This window comes from Symphalangus syndactylus, chromosome 6 (genome assembly GCF_028878055.3).
Source record: "Symphalangus syndactylus isolate Jambi chromosome 6, NHGRI_mSymSyn1-v2.1_pri, whole genome shotgun sequence".
NCBI lineage: Eukaryota > Metazoa > Chordata > Mammalia > Primates > Hylobatidae > Symphalangus > Symphalangus syndactylus.
The window spans coordinates 49,763,852-49,777,645 of record NC_072428.2 but is presented as its reverse complement, the minus strand read 5'-3'; the positions used below and the strand labels follow the sequence as shown (position 1 = coordinate 49,777,645).

At 46.8% G+C, this 13,794-nt stretch overlaps 1 protein-coding gene across 5 annotated transcripts in view; it reads left to right on the top strand.

Annotated features, from left to right (window-relative positions):
* Positions 1 to 13,794, top strand: part of DNHD1 (dynein heavy chain domain 1) — an 84,415-nt gene that overhangs the window by 48,171 nt on the left and 22,450 nt on the right. For all 5 annotated transcript variants that reach the window (XM_063641171.1, XM_063641168.1, XM_063641169.1 and 2 more), the window contains 6 exons: positions 2,021 to 2,146; positions 2,474 to 2,571; positions 2,693 to 5,579; positions 5,776 to 5,953; positions 6,123 to 6,315; positions 6,558 to 6,846. In XM_063641171.1, coding sequence (XP_063497241.1) covers positions 2,021 to 2,146; positions 2,474 to 2,571; positions 2,693 to 5,579; positions 5,776 to 5,953; positions 6,123 to 6,315; positions 6,558 to 6,846 — 3,771 coding nt within the window. The remainder of the gene's footprint in view (positions 1 to 2,020; positions 2,147 to 2,473; positions 2,572 to 2,692; positions 5,580 to 5,775; positions 5,954 to 6,122; positions 6,316 to 6,557; positions 6,847 to 13,794) is intronic.

Sequence of the window (13,794 nt, the reverse complement as noted above, 5' to 3'; positions counted from 1 at the left end):
CTCACATCTCGACCTTATTAAGGACTCTTAAGTTTTGGTGTGGACTGACACAAAGGCTGGATGTCTGCAGTTAACATTTGCACTAAGACTGAAGGGAGATTCTCTTCCCACTTTTGTCCTGAGCATATTTTGTGCTAATCCATTTGCCCGTCTCTGACCCTGGTTCCACACTTTGCCAGTCTGCTCCTACTTGATCTCTACCACTTTTCTGCCTCATCCTTAGATTTCTCTGCTACTAAAAGTAATAAATACAAATTCATAGTACAAAGTAAAGGCTCTGGATAATCTGGGCCTTGGGATGTCTGTGAGCATAATTTCAGATACCAGTCTGGGTCCTACCGGTCTTTACCTGAGCTCACAGCCCTTCCTCCACCTTTGCTCCTTTTCAGTTTTTCCTTCTCTCTCTAAGCTAGCATTTGCACCAAGCACTTGTATGGTTGAGGTTTCTCCCTATGGGTTCTCTCCTTTCTCTGTGCCAGGCTTTCTTTTCCTGTTAACTCCGGGCATGTTAACCAAGGACCACATCTTTGTAGTGGCCACACACCATGAAGCTGGTGACTTCATTCACCCGAATAAACCCCAAATGATGGACTTGTTATATATTTAATTCTTACCTCAAGAAGACAGGTTGTTACAGGATTGGGCACATCTACAAATTATTAATCTCCCCTTTAGATTCTTAACCAAATGAGAACAAGGATATATATGAAAATGAAAGTATACTATCAGAACCATCACCCCCAAGGAAGTTTGTGTGTTTTATATATCATGTTGGTAGACACAGCTTGGACCCAGGTCAAGTGAGACTTCATGCTACCTCGTCATAACCTTCCCCCAATTAATTGAGAACTTGAGGTCTGTGTGGATATGCAGAGGAAGGCTGAAGTACACTTACACAGGTAGCTGTGTAGAGGACTGTGGCCTGCCTCATATCTCACAGAGCATAAAAGATGGGCCTCTTTGCCTCCTCACATGGGGAAGAGTAAGGGAAGAAGATAGACAGAGGGGCTGAAAGCATTAGTCCAATGCTGTTTTCTCTAGAGAGTGGAGTAAAAGTTTTGTCACTCTGAGAGCAGGATAATGGGTTTTCTTCCCACCAGGGATGTTCAGAGAGTCCTACATGTGTCTGAATAAACATCTTTTCTTGATTCTTCTCTCATTTTTACCCCGACTAGTGTCCCTACCTCATTTTCAGCCCTAGTCTTACCAAGCACTTGTGGCATGAAGGGATGACTCTTTAAGCAGCACCAAGGAGCGAAGTACTAAGACTATGAGAGAAAAGTTTGTTCTCAGCTTCTCTACCAGGACCCCTTTTAAGACAGAATGGGCATTCTTGCTATAGAAATATTATGTAGGGTCCTGGAGCCATTCAGCCCTCTTCCCGGGCTAGAGGCTCTAATTCTTATAAAGCACTTCCATGGAGTTAGGTGGATACTCATAGCAGCTAGTCAGGGAAATTAGCTGGCCTGGAGTCTGCCCACAGTGCCTTGGGAAAGGAGGAGCTTCTTCTCTCACCATTTTGAGACTCCAGTGCTTTACTGGCTCTACATATTGGCTGATGGAATCCTTAAAGGCAGAAAGGGCAGCTGGGCATGGTGGCTTACACCTGTAATCCCAGCACTTTACGAGGCTGAGGTGGGTGGATCACCTGAGGTTGGGAGTTCGACACCAGCCTGACCAACATGGTGAAACCCCGTCTCTACTAAACATACAAAAAATTAGCTGGTCATGGTGGCACACACCTCTAATCCCAGCTACTCAGGAGGCTGAGGCAGGTGAATTGCTTGAACCTGGGAAGCATAGTGCAGTGAGCTGAGAATGTGCCATTGCACTCCAGCCTGGGCGACAAAGCGAGACTCTGTCTCAAAAAAAAAAAAAAGGGGGTGGGAAAGAAAAAGACAGAAAGGGCATCAGGGTCTCTGTAACTGCCTCACCTGGAAGGTTCCCCTGGTCTGCTCTTCTCTCCCCCAGCCCCGGCCCTTGCCTCATCTGACTGCTAGTTCAGCTTTTTCTGTCTTAGATTACAGCAACCTGCAGGATTCCATCCAGGAAAGTCTTCAGGTGTTGTCCAAGATCCTGGCCATTCAAAAGTCAGGAGATTTAAACAAAATAGCTTTGGAGTGGGTGGCCATCATGCATGGCCTGGGTAAGTGCAGGCCTCTCGCCAGGCTGATGGGTGAGACCTGAGGCAGGATGTCCCAGAGGGATGGGGGTGAGAGGTGGAGGTTGGGTGGGAGAAGATATGAAGAACAGAGTGAGGACCTCCTTCAGGGCTGTTTCTTGGGATGAAGAGATCAGGTTTTTATTCACAGTGAAAGTTTTTTCTCCCTCAAGCAAGGTCCCTGAGTCCTGCTGGGCAGAGTATTTTGCTTGGGCTGGCGGAGTACCTGAGAGGTCAGGAGCAGGGTGGATTCCCCTGCAGAAGGTAGAACCTTAGTGTTTCCCACCAGCATTTCTCTGGCTGCTTACACAGGTGCCCTGCTGGAGGTGTGGCTGACTTTCCAGCAGAAGTGGATTTTTCTGAATAAAGTTCTGCATGAGATGAAGATCCAGTTTCCTAATGCTGACCTGGTAGGGAAGGGGGTTGAGGCAGAGAGGGCAAGAAGGGTTCCTGAATAGCAGGGCTCGGCGTGGGAAAGGGGGAGCTGCCACTTCATATTGGCCCTCACTTTTATCCTCTCCCTCACCACAGAACTCTCGTTTCAAGGTCATGGATGACCAGTATCGAACTCTGATGCGCATCTCTGTAGCTGACCCCATGGTTCTGTCACTTGTAGTGCCCAGTGCCGAGAGGAGCCCTTACTTCCAAGGCCAGCAGCTGCAACAACTGCTGCAAGCAGGATCGGTGGAGCTGGAGGGCATCATCATGACTCTGGAGAGCGTGCTCTATGGGGTGTGTGCTCACTTCCCCCGCCTCTTCTTCCTTAGTGACAGTGAGCTGGTAGCCCTGCTGGCTGCTCAACTGGAATCATGTGAAGCCCAGCTATGGGTACGACGCTGCTTTCCTCATGTGCATGCTGTGAGCTTCAAGTCTTGCCCAACTGGTGAGAAAAATACAGATGACTGGGAGTCAAGCCCAAACACACAGACTCAGATGGAGGCACTTGCAGTGCTAGGGGCAGGTGGGGAGGAGGTGAAGCTGCAGGGTCCGCTTCCTCTGCATCCAGATCTCCCTAAGTGGCTGGCCTCTCTGGAGAAGTGTCTGCGCTTGGCACTGGTGCACATGCTGCAGGGCTGTGTGGCTGCTCGCCTTGCTCGAGGCCCATCTCTAGGTGAGGCCCTCAAGCAGCTGCCCAAGCAAAATAAGTTGTACCTGCAACTGTATGTCCAGCACTGGATCGACTTAGTCCAGGCCTTCCCATGGCAGTGTGTGCTGGTGGCGGAGGAGGTAGTATGGCGGGCTGAGATGGAGGAGACTCTGCTTGAGTGGGGTACCCTATCCATGGTCTCCATGCATATGCGCAAGCTTGAGGTACTGGTGAATTTTATGCAGGCCCAGAGGTCTTCCCAAGGTGGGCAGTCCCTGCCTTCTGTCCGCCAGACCAGCCTTCTCAGTGCCCTGCTGGTCATGGCAGTGACTCACCGGGATATAGCACAGCTGCTGGAACAGCACCAGGTCAGTGATCTCACAGACTTTCACTGGGTCCGCCAACTCAAGTATCACTTGGGTTCACCTCACATAATCCCCAAAAGCCCCCTACAGAGTCTTAAGACTACTGCATCTTCTGAACCCTCTCTGTCACCAGCGGCATGCTGGATAGATGTGCTAGGCAGGTCCTTCCTGTACAATTATGAGTACCTGGGACCTAGACTAGGGCCTTTACCCAGCCTACTGCCTGAACGGCCAGCCCTGGTACTATTATTGGCCCTAGAGGAGGTGGCCTGTGGGACCGTACTGGGTCCTAATGGTGTGGGCAAGAGAGCTATAGTGAATAGCCTGGCACAGGCCCTGGGCCGCCAGCTGGTGATGCTGCCCTGCTCACCTCAGATAGAGGCTCAATGCCTGAGCAACTATCTGAATGGTGCCCTGCAGGGTGGTGCCTGGCTGCTGTTGGAGAAAGTTCAGCAGCTGCCCCCTGGCTTGCTCTCTGCCCTGGGCCAGCGCCTGGGTGAACTGCACCACTTGTATGCCCCACTGTACCAGGAGGCTTCCCGAAACACAAGCACCATAGACCCCACCCAGCCCCAGCTCCTTGGCAGTGGCTTCTTTGAAAAACATCACGTGTCTATGCGCCTTGGCTATGGCTGTCTCCTGGTACTGCGTGCCCTGAGCTCTGCTGTGCCTGCCAACCTGCACCTGCTGCTGCGGCCTGTGGCATTGGCATTGCCTGATCTGCGGCAAGTGGCAGAGCTGACTCTGCTGGGTGCAGGGATGCGGGATGCCTTCCAGATGGCTACCCGCCTATCCAAATTCTTCTCTCTAGAGCGCGAGCTGGTGTCTGGGCCCCTGCCCTGCCGCCTGCCACTGCTCAAGCAGATACTGGAAGACACAATACAGACACTAAATGTGACCAAGGAGGAACCGAAGTGCCAGAAGCCTCACAGCCTAGCTGCCATTGAGGAGGCTGCCCTACTGCGTGCCCTACTGCGCTCACCACTGTTTAGCATTCTCAATGGGCTCCACCTGCACAACCTCCGAGGGCTGTTGTGTGCGCTTTTCCCTAGCGCCAGCCAGGTGCTGGCAGAACCTATGACTTACAAGCTGATGAAGCCACTGGTGGTGGAGGAACTGCAGCAGGTAGGTCTGCATCCCAGCCCTGATATTTTGGGGTCCTTGGAACAGTTGAGCCAGGCCCTGAGCCGGGCCTCAGGCATTCTGCTCCTGGGCCCTGCAGGCAGCGGCAAGACCACTTGTTGGCACAGCTTATTTAAGATCCAGAATTGGCTGGCAGCCATGGAGGACACCTCAACCCAAGGCTGCCAGCCTGTGGAAATTACCCACCTGTACCCCAGTGGCCTCAGTCCCCAGGAGTTCCTGGGATGGCTAGAGGGCTCCTGCTGGCATCATGGCATCTTTCCCAAGGTACTTCGTGCAGCTGGTCAGTGTAACAACATGGGCCAAAAGAGGCAGACAGAGGAATCAATGGGGACCCAGCACTGGCTAATATGTGATGGAGCCTCCAATGCTGCTTGGCTGGACTCCATCACTTGCCTCCTGAGTGAGCTTCCCCAGCTTAGTCTCCCCAGTGGACAACAGATAGCACGACCCCCAGGCACCTTTCTCTTGATGGAGGTGGCTGACACAACAGGCATGTCCCCCACAGTGGTAGGCTGTTGTGCCCTAGTCTGGTGTGGTGGAGAGCAGACTTGGCAGTGTATACTTAGTGCCCTGATGGCATCCCTTCCTTATGAGTACCGCCTGCAGCACCAGACAGTCGCTGAGCTCAACCACATGGCTGAGGTTCTGGTGCCTGCAACATTGCGATTCCTCACCCGCCAAGGTGTCAGCTCTCTGCTGCAGGTACACGGGCAGCGGGCTGTTTGTGCAGGTGTGGCAGAAGTTACCAGCATGGCACGCATCTTGCATAGTCTGCTTGACCCCCACCTGCGCCTAAAGGAGGAGAAGGCCCCTGGACCAGGTGGGAAGATGGAAGGGCTGGTTTGAGAGAGATGGGGCCTTAAGGGTAGCTGGGGTATATAGCTGGAGCCTGGGGCATGCGTTCTTTAGTGGATCTGGGCCAGGAGTGAGAAGTAATAGTGTCAACCTTTTTTCTTTCTTTCACCTTCCACCTTTTTCTACTGGGGCTCCTATCATGGCCATGGCAACTTTCGCAGAGGACCTCAGCTGTAGTGATCCTGTGGCCCAAAGTTTCAGGTCTTCAAAAAGCAGCTTTCTAAACCAGTCCCAGGTTGACAGTGACGATGTGCCAAATAAGTGCAGGGAACACTTGCTGGCTGTCAGCAGTTTTCTTTTTGCCTTGATCTGGGGCTTTGGAGCCCACCTTCCCTCCAGGTACCTACCAGGATGGGGGATGGGAGATGCAGAGGGCTGAGATGGACTGGCCCGTGGAAGTAAAAACCCACATGGCATCACTGTTAGGGTATGGTGGAGTGTGTGAGTGTGTCATAAATGGAAGTGTTGTAACTGTCTGACGCTTTTGCCTGTGTGTCCATCTGAGCAGGTTCTGGCCCGTCTTTGATACCTTCATAAGGGATTCTATTAGTCGCCTCTCCAACTACCCTGAGCCACCACCCTCAGCCTTGGTGTTTGATCTACATGTAAGCCCTGAAGATGGAACACTGGTCCCCTTCACTGGACAATACCTGAGCAGCCACATCAAAGGAACTTTGGGCACCTTTCACCCGTCTATCCAGGTGTGAGGACAGTAAGGCAAGAGCTAGGGTTAGAACTTCAGGACTTATTTTAGGGGGAATCCATGTTCGAAGATCAGCTGAGGCCCACCTGCTCCCTTTCTTTGATATATTTTCACAATCACAAGAATACATGAAATATTCTCCAAGTACAGCTCTAGGACAAGTCCCCTAGACTTTTATTTTCAGCTAGATTACTGTCTTATACTGGAGGTGCTGCAGTAAGTCCCACTTCTGTCCTGCAGACTGAACGGCTCTTGTATGTGGTGGACCTGCTTCTGTCAGGGGGACAGCCAGTGTTGCTGGCTGGAGAGGCAGCAACAGGGAAGTCAGCCTTTGTGGAGGTGCTGGTAGAGCCACATCACCCTTACATGTGCAGCCCCATCCACCCTGCCTTCAGTTCCACCCACCTCCGTCTCCTGCTGAGCAGAGGAATCCAGGGCCAAACAGAAGCCAGCCCACAGCCTGGGCATCACCAGGATTCTAAAGGCTCCCTCCTCTTCTTGCTGGAAGATCTGCACCTGGCCACTTCTGGTGAGGAGCTGGGAGGAGGGAAGGAAGGAGCTACTGTCATCTCTTGAGACTATAAAATCCCTAGCAATATTCACTGACTCTCAAATATATGTCTATAGATCTAACTTTAGTGTTCTGTTCTTAATATCTTCTCATTCTATATATGCTCCCTGAACAATCCCATCCACTCTCATGGCCTCATCTCTGCTTTGATTGCTAAATCTCTGTCTCCAATCTCACTTCTTTTCTAAGCACCAGATCTGTCTATCCAGCTGTCTACTGTATATCTCCACCTTGTTGTCCTGTTGGTACCTCAGACCCAACCCTGAGCTCATCATCTCCCTGCAGCCAAAATCTGCTCCTGTGTGTCCTCTTAGTTTCACCATCCAACTGGTCATGTAAGCCAGAAATCTTGTTGACATCTCTTTCTCCTTCACCAATATCCAGTCACCATGTCTTTTCAATCCTACCTCCTACATATTTCTTGAATCTTTCCACTTATTTCCATGGTTCAGATGATCTTTACTTGGAAATCTGACAAATGCTCTTACAAAGCTTTCTGTGATGAGGCTTTCTTCTGTGTCCTCTTACACTCTCTCTAATTGGACTCAACAAGTCAGGCTTCCCCTAGACCCTGGGATTGCTGTCCTCTCTGCCTTCTCTATGTGGCTAAATTCTACTTATTCTTTCTAAATTACCTAAGGCAGTAGCTTCTCCAGGAAGCCTGATCCATAGGCTCGGTTAGATATCCATCCTGTGCTCTGTACAATAACCTGTGATAACCATGATTTTATGATTGTATGCTTGCCTATCTGTCCCTTTCGCCACACTTGGAGATTTGTGAGAACAAAGAACAGAAATTTGTCTCATTCATTTTGATAGACCCAACAGGAAGTAAGTGCTCAATAAAAGTTTGTAGAAGACAAGATAACAAAGGAAAGGAGAAAAATCGTGATGAAAATTTGGGATATTGAAGTGTAAAGTTTCTAAAGTGGTATGCCTCTAGATGATGACAGCTTCTAAATATGGCCATGGGATTGGGAAGTGAATTTTAGGTAGAGGTTGTTGGAGTCAAGGAAGTCAATGGGCTAAAGCATTGGATAGGCTATCCAGTTAAACAGCGAAGTCTCTTATGAGATGTAGAAAACTTGAACCAGATGTATTAGTACTTAATAATAGCTGGTACAATTTATTGAATATCTACTATATGCTATATGATATGTCTATGTCATCTTCAGTGCTCATAACAGCCAAGTAAGATGGAGAATTTTTGCAATTATTTTAAAGATGAAGAAACAGAGACAGAGATTTTATAACTTGCCCAAGATACCCTAGCTATTAAGTGTCAGAACCAAGATTAAAATTCAAGTCTATTTGGTTCCAAAACCTTTAGTTCCTTTCGGCTATATTATTTGGTCTTTGCAATGAATTTGCACAAAATTAGAGACAATAGGAATAAAGAGTGGTACAGTCAGATATGTGAAGATATTTCAGCTGAGAAGAGACTTCAGCAACATTGTAGAGTGAAGAATATTACTGCTGGCAGAATGTAAAAGGTGTCCTTGAGTGACAACCACCAAAACATCCAGTATAAAATAAAAAATGAATAGATGTGCCAAGAAAAACCCCCAGAAAATAATGTGACCTGCTGTCAAGAAGCAGCAAGCAATAGAATAGAAACTGACCCTGAGATCTAGCTATATGCTGTCCAAAAGATGCACTTTAAATATAAAAACACAGATAGATTAAAAGAAGTTTTTTAATGTAAAATATTTACTACAGAAATAGTTTGCATAAGGAAGTTGATGTGGCAATATTAATACCAAAGCACTTTAAGACAAAGGATATTACCAGAGATAGAAAAGGACATCTCATAATTGAAAGATTCAACTCATCAGAAAGACAAAAGTCTTAAATGTGTCCACACCTAAAACGGACATTTAAGTATAGCAAAAAAAAAAAAAAAAAAAAAAAAAAAGCCAATAGAAACAAAAGAGAGATAGTAAATCTGAAATCATCGTAAGAAATTAATATGCTTCTCACAATAACTGATAAGACAAGGAGCAAGAAAGTATGGACATTAAAGATCTCAATAACACTAGCAACACACTGACATTTACAAAACATTATACTCACCAACTGCAAAATGCACCTTCTTTTCAAAGGCACATGAAACATTCACCAAGATAGACCATATGCTGGGTTACAAAATAAGTCTCAACAAATTTCAAAGGATTAACATTTTAAATAATGTTTTATCTGACCATAACAATACAAATATTGATAAGATGCCTAGAGAATTTCCAAATTCTTTAAAATTAAACAACACACTTCTAAATAAATTATGTACCAAAAAAGAAATTACAAGAGAAATTAGAAAATGTTTTGAACTAAATAATAATGAAAACAAAACATATCAAAATTTGTGAGATGCAACTAAAAGTTATATCTTTAAATATCTATCTTAGAAAAAAAAGCTTGGAATCGATGACCTAAATTTTCAGCTTAAGACTCTAGAAAAAGAAGAGCAAGTTATACCCAAAGCAATGAAAAGGAAATCAATAATAAAGATCAGAGCAGAAATCAGTGAAATAGAAAAACATACAAACAATGGAGAATATCAACAAAGCCATATTTTCTTTGAAAAAGATAAAATTGACAATCGCCTATTAACACAAATCAAGAAATAAAAAGGAAAACATAAATTTTGAATATCAGAAACAAAAGAGGTTTTATTAAAGATATTTAAAAGGATAAAAAGGGAGCCAGGGCCCGGCACTGTGGCTTACGCCTGTAATTCCGGCACTTTGGGAGGCCAAGGAGGGCGGATCACGAGGTCAGGAGATTGAGACCATCCTGGCCAACATGGTGAAACACCGTCTCTACTAAAAATGCAAAAATTAGCTGGGCATGGTGGCATGTGCCTGTAATCCCAGCTACTCGGGAGGCTGAGGCAGGAGAATTGCTTGAACCAGGGAGTTGGACGTTGCGGTAAGCTGAGATTGCAGCACTGCACTCCAGCCTGGCGACAGAGCGAGACTCCATCTCCAAAAAAAAAAGGGAGCCAGGTATGGTGGCATGCACCTATAATCCCAGCTACTAGGGAGGGAGGCTTAGGCAGGAGGATTTCTTGAGGCCAGGAGTTCAAGACCAGCCTGGGCAGCATAGTGGGACCCTCATTTAAAAAAAAAGTTTTAAAAAATGGATAAGGGAAAACTATGAAAAACTTTATGCTAATAAATTTAGCAACTTAGGTGAAATGGATACATGCTGTATTAGTCTGTTTTCACACTGCAATAAAGAACTACTTGAGACTGGGTAATTCATAAAGAAAAGAGGTTTAGGCTGGGCGTGGTGGCTCACGCCTGTAATCCCAGCACTTTGGGAGGCTGAGGCAGGTTGATGACTTGAGGTCAGGAGTTTGAGACCAGCCTGGCCAACATGGTGAAACCCCATCTCTACTAAAAATACAAAAATTAGCTGGGCGTGCTGGGGGTCACCTGTAATCCCAGCTACTTGGGAGGTTGAGGCAGGAGAATCGCTTGAACCTGGGAGGCAGAGGTTGCAATGAGCGAAGATCGCGCCATTGCACTCCAGCCTGGGTGACAAGAGCAAAACTTCATCTCAAAAAAATAAATAAATAAATAGGTTTAATTGACTCACAGTTCCGCATGGATGGGGAGCCCTCAGGAAACTTAAAATCGTGGCAAAAGGTGAAGGGGAGGCAAGGCACATCTTACATAGCAGTCGGTGGGGGCGGGGTGTGGTGAGGAGATGTACCATCTGAACTTATGAGAACTTGCTCACTATCATGAGAACAGCATGGGTGAAACCGGCCCCATGATCCACTCACCTCCCACCAGGTCCCTCCATCAAGATATGGGGATTACAATTCAAGACAAGATTTGGTTGGGGACACAGAGCCAAACCATATCACATGCCTTACAAAAACATAACTTGTCGGTGGAGCCAAGATGGCCGAACAGGAACAGCCCCGGTCTACAGCTCCCAGCCTGAGTGACACAGAAGACGGGTGATTTCTGCATTTCTGTTTGAGGTACTGGTTTCACCTCACTAGGGAGTGCGAAACAGTGAGTGCAGGACAGTCGGTGAAGCGCACTGTGCGCGAGCCGAAGCAGGGCGAGGCATTGCCTCACTGGGGAAGCGCAAGGGGTCAGGGAGTTCCCTTTCCTAGTCAAAGAAAGGGGTAACAGACGGCACCTGGAAAATCGGGTCAGTCCCACCCAAATACTGTGCTTTTCCAACGGGCCTGGAAAACGGCACACTAGGAGATCGTGTCCCACACCTGGCTCGGAGGGTCCTATGCCCACAGAGTCTCACTGATTGCTAGCACAGCAGTCTGAGATCAAACTGCAAGGCAGCAGTGAGGCTGGGGGAGGGGCGCCCGCCATTGCCCAGGTTTGCTTAGGTAAACAAAGCAGCCAGGAAGCTCGAACTGGGTGGAGCCCACCACAGCTCAAGGAGGCCTGCCTGCCTCTGTAGGCTCCACCTCTGGGGGCAGGGCACAGACAAACAAAAATTCAGCAGGAACCTCTGCAGACTTAAATGTCCCTGTCTGACTGACAGCTTTGAAGAGAGTAGTGGTTCTCCCAGCAGGCAGCTGGAGATCTGAGAAGGGACAGACTGCCTCCTAAAGTGGGTCCCTCACCCCTGAGCAGCCTAACTGGGAGGCACCCCCAGGAGGGACAGACTGACACCTCACTCGGCCGGTTACTCCTCTTAGAAAAAACTTCCAGAGGAACCATCAGACAGCTGAATTTGTGGTCTCACGAAAATCCGCTGTTCTGCAGCCACCACTGCTGACACCCAGCCAAACAAGGTCTGGAGTGGACCTCTAGTAAACTCCAACAGACCTGCAGCTGAGGGTCCTGTCTGGTAGAAGGAAAACTAACAAACAGAAAGGACATCCACACCAAAAACCCATCTGTACATCACCATCATCAAAGACCAAAAGTAGATAAAACCACAAAGATGGGGAAAAAACAGCAGAAAAACTGGAAACTCTAAAAAGCAGAGCACCTCTCCTCCTCCAAAGGAACGCAGCTCCTCACCAGCAACAGAACAAAGCTGGACGGAGGATGACTTTGACGAGTTGAGAGAAGAAGTCTTCAGATGATCAAACTACTCCGAGCTACAGGAGGAAATTCAAAACAATAGCAAAGAAGTTAAAAACTTTGAAAAAAAATTAGACGAATGGATAACTAGAATAACCAATGGAGAGAAGGGCTTAAAGGAGCTGATGGAGCTGAAAGCCAAGTATCGAGAACAACGCGAAGATTGCAGAAGCCTCGGTAGCCGATGCAATCAACTGGAAGAAAGGGTATTGCTGATGGAAGATGAAATGAATGAAATGAAGCGAGAAGGGAAGTTTAGAGAAAAAAGAATAAAAAGAAATGAACAAAGCCTCCAAGAAATTTGGGACTATGTGAAAAGACCAAACCTACGTCTGATTGGTGTACCTGAAAATGACGAGGAGAATGGAACCAAGTTGGAAAACACTCTGCAAGATATTATCCAGGAGAACTTCCCCAATCTAGCAAGGCAGGCCAACATTCAGATTCAGGAAATACAGAGAACGCCACAAAGATACTCCTCGAGAAGAGCAACTCCAAGACACATAATTGTCAGATTCACCAAAGTTGAAATGAAGGAAAAAATGTTAAGGGCAGCCAGAGAGAAAGGTCGGGTTACCCACAAAGGGAAGCCCATCAGACTAACAGCTGATCTCTCAGCAGAAACTCTACAAGCCAGAAGAGAGTGGGGGCCGATATTCAACATTCTTAAAGAAAAGAATTTTCAACCCAGAATTTCCTATCCCGCCAAACTAAGCTTCATAAGTGAAGGAGAAATAATACTTTACACACAAGCAAACGCTGAGTGATTTTGTCACCACCAGGCCTGCCCTAAAAGAGCTCCTGAAGGAAGCACTAAACATGGAAAGGAACAACTGGTACCAGCCACTGCAAAAACATGCCAAATTGTAAAGACCATGGAAGCTAGGAAGAAACTGCATCAACTAACGAGCAAAATAACCAACTAACATCATAATGACAGGATCAGATTCACACATAACAATATTCATGTTAAATGTAAATGGGCTAAATGCTCCAATTAAAAGACACAGACTGGCAAACTGGATAAGGAGTCAGGACCCATCAGTGTGCTGGATTCAGGAAACCCATCTCACGTGCAGAGACACATATAGACTCAAAATAAAGGGATGGAGGAAGATCTATCAAGCAAATGGAAAACAAAAAAAGGCAAGTGTTGCAATCCTAGTCTCTGATAAAATAGACTTTAAACCAACAAAGATCAAAAGAGACAAAGAAGGCCATTACATAATGGTAAAGGGATCAATTCAACAAGAAGAGCTAACTATCCTAAATATATATGCACCCAACACAGGAGCACCCAGATTCATAAAGCAAGTCCTGAGTGACCTACAAAGGGACTTAAACTCCCACACAATAATAATGGGAGATTTTAACACCCCACTGTCAACATTAGACAGATCAACGAGACAGAAAGTTAACAAGGATATCCAGGAACTGAACTCAGCTCTGCACAAAGTGGACCTAATAGACATCTACAGAGCTCTCCACTCCAAATCAACAGAATATACATTTTTTTCAGCACCACACCACACCTATTCCAAAATTGACCACATAGTTGGAAGTAAAGCTCTCCTCAGCAAATGTAAAAGAACAGAAATTAGAACAAACTGTCTCTCAGACCACAGTGCAATCAAACTAGAACTCAGGATTAAGAAACTCACTCAAAACCGCTCAACTACATGGAAACTGAACAACCTGCTCCTGAATGACTACTGGGTACATAATGAAATGAAGGCAGAAATAAAGATGTTCTTTGAAACCAAAGAGAACAAAGACATAACATACCAGAATCTCTGGGACACATTCAAAGCAGTGTGTAGAGGGAAATTTATAG